Source organism: Apteryx rowi, unplaced genomic scaffold (genome assembly GCF_003343035.1).
Source record: "Apteryx rowi isolate R43461 unplaced genomic scaffold, aptRow1 scaffold_3, whole genome shotgun sequence".
Taxonomy (NCBI): Eukaryota; Metazoa; Chordata; class Aves; order Apterygiformes; family Apterygidae; genus Apteryx; species Apteryx rowi.
Genome location: NW_020449418.1, coordinates 3,779,323 through 3,790,805, shown reverse-complemented (window position 1 = coordinate 3,790,805; position 11,483 = coordinate 3,779,323). Strand labels below are relative to the sequence as shown.

The window sequence follows — 11,483 nt, the reverse complement described above, 5'->3', positions numbered from 1 at the left end:
GGAGAGAGGTCACTAATAGATTATTCAAAAGAAACAGTACTTCTCCTACATAAAGTCAAAACAATCATCAGATGCGTACTAGCTTTGCTAAACTTTTTGGGAAAGGATCAGCAAAAACAGAGACCCTCGAGACCAGCTATTTTTACCTAGGACTAGGCTGTCTGTCAGCAAAATGAAGGCTCCCCGATCCAGTTGCGTTCTGGTGACTCACTGCACCTTAACTTCTCTTCAGGACCAGTAAAGAGCAGTCCTCTGATAGACCACTTACTATAGTGAAAGGTGAGCGATCCTAAGTGCATGTAATGCATGGCTTAACTCTCTTTTATTAACACAACTCCAATCACATGGAGTTAAGGAAAGGCTCACACAGCTTTCTCAAATTCCAATTTTGTATATTTTATCATGTTTCCTGTTCCAGCCAGGATAAGGTGTTGCTTTTGATTAGCAACAGTGATACAGCCCCTCAGCCATCTGCCAAAAACAACAACTTACTTTCCTCAACAGATAGCTGCATGTGTYGCCGAACTAGCACCTATTTGATGTCGCTGCTGAGCCACGTCTCCCTAGGGTGCAGGCAGTAGTACAAACTCCTTCTAAAAAGCAGTGGGGTCTTTCCTCAGATTAGCTTACTGTAAGTTAGAGTTGTTCTATGCAAAAGAAAATTTAAACTCCCTGCTACCAGTGAAGACCCAGGAATTAGGCAAAATTTATTTAATCCTGCAATGACTGTGAAGTACTTCTGATTCATTTTGAGTATCTCATTCTATATACCCAGCATTTTCCATCTGTCTTATATCACATCAGAAAATTCTGTATTTACCCTTATACTGATCATTTACTGTACCAAGCCATGTGCACTTCTGCTTTGCCAAATATATCCAGGAGATTTTAAACACTTTATTTAATAAAAGTTAAACATACAAAACTGAAATTAACACACTTTGTATTCATAAAAATCACCTTCTCCCATTAATAGGGAGAACCTTTTTCTATGTATGGATTCTAAACTACCAGTTGCAAATTTTAGCTTGAGTTRCGACTCAGGTAACTGATGGATATTTCCACCAATCAGTGCATCAACAATTGCTGACGTGACCTGATCTAGTTAACAAATTACAAAATGAGCTACATTAACATAATATACAGGGAAATAATGGTCAGGGTTAATGGACAAGAAACACTCTTCAATTACTTAATGGGGTATATAGCTGATGTACTCTTGTCCATTAACTCAGCCCTAGATTTTACAAAAATAATATCTACACTGTATACAGGGCTACCCATTAACTTTTTTTAAACACATTACGGATTCAGAGATGGCACCACTACCGTAAGTGAGAGACAAGTAACAAAGGAAAGCAAATCACATATATAAAGTACAAAAATGCAAGAGCTTTTACACGTGGTTTTCTGAATAAAATTGAAGGGGCTCAGCAGCACTTTAATACAGCTGAAATTACAATGAACACTAGGGCCAGTCAATTATTTTAGGACAGAAACTTCAGACTAACCTTTACTTACTCACGACTAACTAAGTGGGATCTAGGCATTGGTATCTGCCATGCTTCAGTTCTACTTTACTGGATGGAGAAAGCCCAGACACAAGGCATTACTGTGTGTTCAAGGTCTGTGACCACACCATCAAACCTACAAGTTCAAGATCTACAAGAGGTGAGATGATGACTCATGTCCAAAGCATAATCGTCTAAACTTTCCCAACTCTCTGATCCTTGGGGGGGTTTTTTGTTTTTTTTAAGTACAGTTCTCTACTTTGAAATTGGACTCTAAATACCTTGTCCTATGGTTTTCTGGTTACATTTCAATAACCTCCTGTTAAAGTTTGATGAGTATAAAAAAAGATATATCCTCTCTTTAACTTCTAGCACAGGAAATYCATACTGGAATTAAAGTCAGATTTATTGTTTCTAGCACATGAATCATCATTAGTAATAAAGATTATTGGCCCTGTTCTGCCCTCATTTACAGCTGTACAAATCTATCTTCACTGGATTTGTAAGGSAGTAATTTAGAACTTCCTTAGCAATTCCATTTGATGTACAGGCTATGATGGAGTCTAGCTCTCTCTCCCAGAGCAGTACCAGCTCTGTAATGCTAAATTTGTCACTGAGGCGAGCAGACAGGACCATGACTACAGAAACGAGAGAGAGGCTGTTAAGGTGCCATTTTTATACCACCACTTTTCTTAAAAAGAGCGAGAGAGAGAGAGCGAGAGAGAGAGAGAGAGAGCGAGCAAGAAAGAGGGAAAAAAAACCCAAAAACTTCACTACCAGTATGAATGGAAGATTCTGGAGATCAAAGTTTCAGGTAACTACCACTTTCAGAGTAACAGCAGTTCATGAAAGCATTTACCTGCAGAATGTATTCTAATGCAACTACAAAAGAGTTTAACAATTAGGGGAGTCAAATCAATAGCCGGAGATTTAAGGCTCATATCAGCTGAAGCCAAAGTGATGGTGACAAAATGGACTACTCACTATGTGCCAACAAATAATTTACTTTTAGAAAAATATAATGATAAAAAGATAAGTGTAAAGCCCTGCAGAGATGAAGTTTCAGCTTTTCCCCCCTGTTACTGAGGCATCAAATGCCTGACATTATATTTAGAGGTATCCTGATACTGTGTCATAGGTTTGTCTGCAATTCCACACGTTCCAACTCCAACCTTGCCAGTTACGCTCTCGGGGGAAGCAAAAATGCTCCTCTTTACCTGCAAATGAAACAGAAGACAACACTTCTAATTAMTTACTAGCTTGCTTTTAAAAATTAGCAAATATTAATGTTTAAAAAACTTTCAAAATCCTCAACATCTTACTCTATAGACAGGCAGGCTTTCGCAAGGCTAACTTATCCGTGGCACATTATCAGCAGATGAGACAATAGAATTGAGAAGTTCCTGGCACCCAAGTACTGGCTGTGATTGTAGCACTCAGGACTTTGCTTAGGCCAAGTGATCTGTGATAATGAATAAAATTCACATTCCTCATACAACGATCTGTGGTAACTGTTCAAGAGGACGACTGAAGTTTTAGCACTATCTCCAGCAGACCTTGTTCAATTCGTGATAAAATGATGAAGTAATGCTTTAAAATGTCTTTGCTACCTTTTTTGCAATGTGCTTACTATTCCAGGGCAATTATTTAGTGTTGCGTCTGCCACATCATGAACACAGCAAAAAGCTGGGCCTGTTGGTCCAGACAGGTTTTCGGGATCTAAGCCCCACCAAACACTACCCTGCAGCTCCAAGAGCAGACCCAATTCTCCAAGGTAAGTGCAAGCTCAGACTCAAAAAAAAAAAAAAAAAAAAAAAAAAAAAAGCCCCCACAACTCCCAAGTCATGCAGTGCAAAACTAGACCTTTGAAGTGTACAAAATACCAAACTGCCTACTTCAAAATCTTGAAGGTGAACATGTTACTTTTAAAAAACTCTTCTTCCTCTCCTCCAAATCACTGGACAGAATTCTGTATCTTGCTATTATTCACATACTGACAAAACACACAAACCTGGCCTTTTTTGTTTTTAGAGTAGGCTCTGTTGTTGAACTGTTGCCACTTGACTTTCTGGTCCTCTCGTTCCTGTTCAAGTTCTTTAATTCTCTGAGCTTTTTTCAAAGCTTTCTTCTTTTTATACTCTCGTTGCTGGGCTATCATTTCTTTTCTGGAAGAAGGAAAAGAGTCATTTTATGTTTGTGCTTTCTTCCTTCTCATTAAGTAGTTTCAAAATTTACAGAATCATGTAAGAAACAAAAATCCCTATAAGACAGAGACATGTACAATAGCTTTCCATAAGTGACATAAATCAAAGCTTGTAAATATTCTCCATTTTGGGGGGGGTGGGGGGAGGGAAAAAAAGTCTTTCCGTGCATAAGCATTACACTGCTTATTTTATACACCTGGGCATAGTAATAATAATAGAACTGATTAAGACCATGTCAAATGCAGCAAGATATGGGCTTGCAGGTAATTCATTTCTGAAACTGAGAATGTACCTATCAGCAATTCTAAACTTCAGAAATTTTTAGTGTTTGGAAAACGCAAGCAGCCCATTCAAGGAAGAAGCCCAAACTTTTCAGGAAGTCTGCTCGAGAACACCTTTCATGCAGGACTTGTAGTAACAAGTAGTAGACAGGGAAGGGAAGGAGGAAAGAAACTACTACAGTAATGATAAGGAATTTTAAGGGGGCAATCTATGCACTTGGCATAGACCTGCATCTTTTTCCAGAAGCTTTCAGCCCTGAAAAATACCTTTCTGTGTTAGACACAGTAGGAAAGAACATATTGAGGAAAGCACACCTCTCCAGTGAGGGGGTCAAAAAAGCTATCCTAACATGGAGGAAGCAGAAGCACAAGTCCTTCACACTGGTAAGTATACTGAGTTATGAGCTAGATTGTAGATCTGAAAACAGACTGCAAACAGCCTACAGCGGATCTGGGCTGAAATCTGTAGTCTTTCTGCTGTCAATGAAGTAGTACTACAATCTACTACTTACATATTTGATAACTTGAGAGAGCATAATCTGAGTAAAATAAAGTCTATCATGTTATCTTATCAGGATACATAACAAAATACCTGCCACAATAATCCACCAAACATTATATGCCAGATTGGTTTAAGATTTTTTTTTTCAAGCAAACATTTGAAGATAATAAAGAGATGCTTAATTTGTAAAAAGAGATTCTATTTCATTAACCATTTTTTTTTAATAGTTGTGAAGGAAAAAAAAAGAAAATAAGCTTTCAGACACATAGCTGTGTGTCACTTACTTGGACATGGGTTTATTGCCACTGTCCTCTTTTGCTTTTCTTCCCTCTTCCACAGGCTTGAGGTTGAACAGAGGTGTAACTTCAGCATTGCCATATCCAGCAAATGTGACTGCAGCTGTTCCATTCTCCTCATCTATTTCTTCAATTTCAGCTTCATAACACCTGTAAAGATATCATGGCTGTAAGCATGTGAGTAAAGGTTTAATACTCAGCCCTGCAACACCTACACTGACAGCCAGCTAATGGCATTAAGTAAAAAAACTGTAAATATCAGCCTCCGTTTTTAGGGACAATATACAAATCAAATTAAGAGATTATGTTTTAAGGTCAAGAGTAAACAAGTACAAAGACTGCAACCTGTTGTATTTGGCCTTCATCATCAAGAAATAATGGCCTTACAGTATCAAGACTAATGATTAATGCTTTAGCAATCTAATTAGAAATCCTGTTTATGTTTCTAGTTCTGGCAGGTCATGGGATTGACAAATGCTCCCAACAAGATACTGCATTCACAGAATGCAGCTTTCAGGGAAGTCAGGGAGGGGTTTTAGTAAATGTCTGTTTGTGACAGGAAGGGTTTGGTTCCATTTTTCTCCACATGAAAAAGAATTAGGAAAACAAACTGAAGCATTCAAAATATTCTCCTTTTAACATTTACAAATAAGACATTTTATTTTCTGATTCAATATAACAATCCTGAAATTTCAATAAAACAAAAATCAGTCCATTTCATATTTATGCATATGAAACATTTTAGTCAACCAAACTGACCTCATAATGAGAAAAAGGAAAAAAAGACAAACGACATTCGCTGCCAAAAAAAATTTTTTCTAGTTATTTTGAGTCTTGAACTGGGAGGACGAAGCTCTACCTCCGAGGCAAGTAGGGGAATAAAATGAGCTTTTTATAGACGATATTCCAATTAACATCTAGTAAGTTAGTTTCTTGTGTAATTTAAGTGGCCAATATCTTTATTGAGCTAGATGTTAATGCTTTGCATCATATGAAAATAGACAGAAGTCCAACTTGAATGTGGTATGACGCATTAATTTCTGGCTAGCTCTTCAGGAAACACTGGTCATTTTAGAAATGCTACAGCTGAAGCAGGAAAAAAACAAAAACAAAAACCAACCACTACCAACAAAAAGATAGCAATACAATCAAATCCCAGTACCACGTGCCTGACCTACCAAAATTAGATACACTTCAGTGGACACTCCAGTATATTCTTTCCCAAACTCTGATCCTCTAACGCAGTGATCAGAGCAAGAAGAATGACCCAATGGTGACTTAAAATAGTATGATTTACTTTTGAAATTCTTACACAAAAGCATTTTACTTATTAATAATCAGTGGCAGAAAAACTGTTCCACCTTCAGCTTTGTTTTCTACTAAGGCATCAACAGTTATGTCAAAATTTCTACATGGTTACTACTGTGTTAGTAGAACCATGTTCTTGAACAATAAAGCTTTTCTGCAAGCGGTAATGAATGAGGTATTAACCGAATATGAACAGTGTAATTAAAAAAAAATAAGCTGGGATATTTATAAATTCTGCAGTATGGAAAATAGTTTTGGAGTGTTTATTTCAAAGATTATGAAGTCAGAATAAACTCCTGTGGTTCTCACAACTTCCACAGATTAATGCAATTAAGACTAAATCCAAAAGGTTGATTCATTTCATAGTTACATTAGATAGCCAGCTAATTCACAGCCAAAAAAAAAAATTTTCCAATTAGAAGCTAACTTCCCATTAGTGTCACAAACTGAGATGCTGCAGGCATTTTTCTTGATAGTGATCAACTAAAAATATATGAATGTAATGATGAATTATTATATGTTCTGAAACCTTTAAGAAACACTGCCCTAACAGATCAATTCATGAAAGCCTGCTATTTATTACATTAGCAAATGTTAATTTACCAAAGTTACCCTAGTTTTATAAGGTTAGTGACTAATAAGGCATTTCCAGAAAATGACCTTAAATCTCTTTAGTTTTTATCTACAATACTGACCTTTAATAAAGTGAATATAATGATAGCTAATATTGTATTTCTTGCCCAATTTCCTTTTGCTTTCAAGTTGCCCTAGTGGGCAGTTCAAGCTGAATGAAAGTCTCTTACCATTGCACTATTTCATGTAACTGTTAGAGAAGGTTTCTACACTTACTGTCCATCTTCACTCCATATCGCCATACATCTATCCCCAACCTTCCAGGAGTGACTGGGCAGAGCAGAAGCAGAACTGTCAGAACTGGCAAGAGTTTCTGAAGGTTGTGTTGAAAGGAGATCTTTGGTTAATTCTATGACTTCCTAAAAAAGATAAACAAAACACAAAGAATAGTCTTTCAAACTGTTATGGTGTTTGGTTTTTTTACCCCAAGTTTTTTGAAGTTACTGTACTAAATACACAGCTGATGTAAAGTAGACTAAGCTTTTTAATCATTTAACTAAACTCGCTCCTTGCTGATGTAGATAAAAAGATGTATGCTGTTCACTGTATTGCAGTGACGTTACCTGTACCCCAACAAAATTCTTTAAAGTTGTTCATTATTTCTATAGAAAATCTTTCTAGATGAATTGTTTATCCACAGCACAAAGACACACCTAGAYGGTCGTGGGGGGACGGAGGGAAGGCAGGGAATCAATGATGCGACATGGCATGTGCTGCTTCGTTACTGACCAGAAAGCATACAAGAAGCGGCAGAGCAAGCAATCAGTGGTACAGTGCTCTGAGGGAGACAAAAGGTGAGAGCACATAACGCTTTCATTCTCTGTCTAGCCAGCAGTTTCCTCCATCCCTTCCCATTTGGGACTGGCTGGCAATATTTATGTATAGTAACCTACAAATCACACAATAAGAGCAAGTATAATTGGAGTGTCTAAGCAATGAAACATTTTTCAGTTTACTCAAAAAGCATGCGCTGGCTGAACTGAAGCACCTAGAGATAGGGTGGTGGAATGCCTTCCTCTTCCAAGCCTGCCACTCAGTAAAGCGCTCTTCTCTAGAAAGCGTACTAAAGAAACCGATTTCCTTAGTCATTCCGATTTAAGTGCTTGTTTTTGCCTGAATCCCCTGGCCTCAGAATTTCAGGTCAGGCCTTCCCTTGCTAATCCAACAAGACAAATGAGAAAATAAAAAATGCCTTTTTTTTTTTTTAAATGCTGAACAGTTTTTTCCAGTTCTATTGAACATTATTCATTCACAGACAGGAACATGCAAAAAGCCCTCTGCAAAATTTCTGTCAGTGTTATATTCCTATCTTCCAATCAACACCACTGATTTTGACTACTGAAAAAAGGCAAAAGATGTAAGAGCCAGTACCTAAAAGGACATTTGAACTTTCTGTATAAGGCAAGGTAACTCTGCAGTTCTCCAAGAAGAAAAATTCTTCAGCACTTCAGTATCTCAGTATTAACCATCATTACTCCCAGAACTAAAGATCAATATTTAAATTAAAGGACAACTACAGACAACCAATATTCAACTGTAGGTCAGTGGAGCCTGAACTTTCCTCACAGCCTCACCTCTTAGTTCAGCTAAGGGCTTATAAAGCCAAGACAAGTTCAAGAAAATAAGGTGGTAGTTCTTCATTCCTCAAGAACCTAAAGGATCGCAAGCAGTTCTCAGACAGCAAGCTAATACAATGTACGCTTACATGCGTTTTTATTTGATAGACTATACAACTGGGACAAGCRGCCTAACAATTTGTTTCTCTTGCAGTAGTTAACATCTGAATTTATCAACACCTTTGTAACAAAAGTTCTGCACGTACTTTGTTCTAGAGGAGCTGCCAGTGGCTGCACAGTAGGTATGGGAACCACAGACTTTGATCTCTGTCATCTGTAATATTACAGGTGAACCAGAATTTTGATAGCAAAGTTATCTAGTTTGAGGGAGCTCTTCAGAATATACAGCATTAGCCTAATTTTCCCTCCCAGATCTGAAATTCCAAACAATTCCTCACCATAAGACAGTAATATTCTGCAAATCCAAGGTACATCAGTTTGAAATAGGTATCTATCTCAGCTGGTCAAATACAGTAAACCAGACAACAGCTACCTGCAAGTGAGTGTTTCAGTTACGCAGACTACCACTGTAACATGAAACTGTTGACTTATTCTTGCCTCCTTCATAAATGGTTTATTACAGAATTCAACATGACTAGTTTCAGACAAGTCTACCAGGAGTTCTTTGACTTTGATAAAGTCATTAAGCAGCAAGCTATAAACAGCAAACTTCTGGTAAAAATCTTCATTTGATATCCACATATCATAATGCTAAGCATATATAAAAGATAGAAACGTTAATTTTATTGCAATTCACAAGGTAATCCTAAAGAAGTCTTTAAGGGAAGCCGAGTGGCTTAGTGAAGGAAATTTCTGAACATGAGTTAGGCTATCAAGAAAGTTCAATACAGCCAACTGAGTTATACAGTATGACTTGCTGCCACGTCCCTGTGACATGGAGGTGCAACCCGCAGAGAATACCAGTTTGAGCTTGTCAAGATTCTTCCTCGCTAACTGGACTTTTCACACCCAGACAGAGCTCTGCATTCTGGAATGCAGTACCCACACATATCATCTCCAGTTAAAGAAGATGACAGCTAAGATCAACTCGAGTTCATACAAAAGTTAAGTTTGGCCCTGGGCTGCACGGACACTGTCCTAGAAGTGTTTCAGTGAAACAAAAGAAGAAAAGCTAAGTATTTGTAAAACTTTCTTGTAATACTTATTTTAATCTTGTTACTCAGGAATAAGCTGAGTATACTAAATGCATCTCTAGTGCATCACTTATTTCTGACATATAAAAAAAAGTTTCAATTACATATTAACACTTTTTGAGTGGACAAAAACTATTTATTTGGACACTAAAGAACTGGAAACATTTTTACAATAGGTTGGTTGGCATACATTAAGTTTGCAAAACATTATCTGTCATTTTCAAGGTGGAACATACAGAAAGCAAACCTTTTGGGGACGAAAGTGTAAACATCTTCCCCATTCTGTGCAGAAAGCTTTTATAAAAAGTTTGCAAGTTGTCCTTTCACATCAATGAACTCTGCATATCAAAGCCGAGGTCGTGTTCGTATCGGAAATATCATCCCATATGGGTTTTGCTGTGCATTTTAAAAATATAAAAATATACACATGCTTTTAACAGTGTACAACAAAGGACATTAAGATGATCTATAAGGTGCCCTGCGGGCACAAATCCTTTACAATTTAAAAGGAATTCTAAAGATTACTGATTTGAAGCACTACTTGCATTTTGGCTGAAGTATCATTTTTATTGCTGTTATTTCCATGCAGAATGGAAATGGTTACTGAATTTTGTACTGGGTGGTTTTATATATTTCTAATTCTGATACCTAAAGCAATCCACAATAGAAATGAAGCATCATTTTTGCACTCACGTGCCAAATTTTAACCGTACTGCTGTTTTCTTATATGCCAATATGTCTATAATATATATAAAAATAAAAAAAGACCACATATCACCTTATAATTAGCCTGGCAGTCTTCCTGTCACTGAACAATATCCTAAGGACCAGAAATGGGTTTTAGCTCTGACARTGTGGTAAGTTCAAATGTTTAAAATCTGCAGATACCAAAAGAAGGATAAGTCTGATTCTCCTTTCTCATATAAAAATCTTAACACAATCAAGGCTTAGATGTAGGAGGAATACAGAATTACACCCCAAAGCTTATATCATTGTAAATGCATGTAACAAATAAATAGATTCTGGACTGAATGAATTTGACAACTCAAAAATAAGTAGAAAGGCATAATGTTAAGCCCAACCATTAGGCTTCAACATAGCAAAAGTGACAAAAATAATGACATCATTTAAACAATATATAATTTTGAGTATTTTATCCATCAATTTCTAAAATTTAGTTTTCCATATTTCTGATTTATTGTGATATTATACCATATCAGCCAAAGGTTAGCAGTTAAAGCTGAGAGAGACCATTCTAAGGAAAGTTTAGAAAAAAAGAGAGAAAGACAGACAGCAACCAAACAGCACTGGCATATCTTTCATCACTTTCTTACTCCCTGGAAGCTAAGCAACACATTTGTTCCCACCAGTATTTTTTCTTGTCTTACTATCTTTTAGACAGATTTTCAGTTTTAGCAATGTTCTAAAGAGAAAAGTTATTAGCTATATTCAACCTTTGTCAAAAGTTTTAAGCAGAAAGGTTTGCTACAAATGATAGCACATCTTTTTGCGAATCCTAGAAAACAGACTTAAAATAGCCCAAATTTTGCTTTTTAACAACCCTATCAAATTATGTGAAGAGAAAGTAATAATCCAATCAGGTATTTATTTTTATTGCAATGCAAGCATCCAGGAAAGCAATCCCTAAAGACCTAGATGTTTCAGCTACTCATGCTCTTAAATTCTCACCTGTAAGTCCTTCTTCAGTTTTAGTAAGTCTTCATTTTCYGCATTCCCAGATAAGGCAGCCTCCACTTGCTGAAGCTGAGCTTTGTAGCTAGCTAACTGCTTGGCGAGGTCCTCCGACATCTGCAAGAAACAGAAACGCACATCAGCACAGGCTCGCGCGTTTCTGATCCGGTCTCGCGGTGCCACTGAAAGGAAACCGGCAGCCCGGGCGAGCCCAAGGAGCACGAAAAAGGCAGCTCGCCAAGCCCGAGCGCCGCACTGCCACCCAGCCCCGGCCCCTGCGCCAACC

General features: G+C 37.3%; 1 protein-coding gene across 2 annotated transcripts; it reads right to left on the bottom strand.

The window, feature by feature from the left end:
- Positions 1–686: 686 nt before the first annotated feature.
- SMNDC1 (survival motor neuron domain containing 1) lies at positions 687–11,344 on the bottom strand. Of its 2 annotated transcripts, XM_026069583.1 has the most exons (6): positions 11,195–11,344; positions 6,952–7,094; positions 4,783–4,944; positions 3,523–3,676; positions 2,834–2,973; positions 2,637–2,728 (listed from the first exon to the last, which is right to left on the bottom strand). In XM_026069583.1, exons 1-5 carry the CDS (start codon positions 11,312–11,314, stop codon positions 2,866–2,868), a joined length of 687 nt encoding a protein of 228 aa, XP_025925368.1. In that variant the 5' UTR covers positions 11,315–11,344; the 3' UTR covers positions 2,637–2,728; positions 2,834–2,865. The 2 variants fall into 2 exon arrangements, with proteins under 2 accessions (XP_025925367.1, XP_025925368.1); XM_026069582.1 differs by lacking the exon at positions 2,834–2,973 and having other exon boundaries at positions 687–2,728; positions 11,195–11,337.
- Between the last annotated feature and the right edge of the window lie 139 nt (positions 11,345–11,483).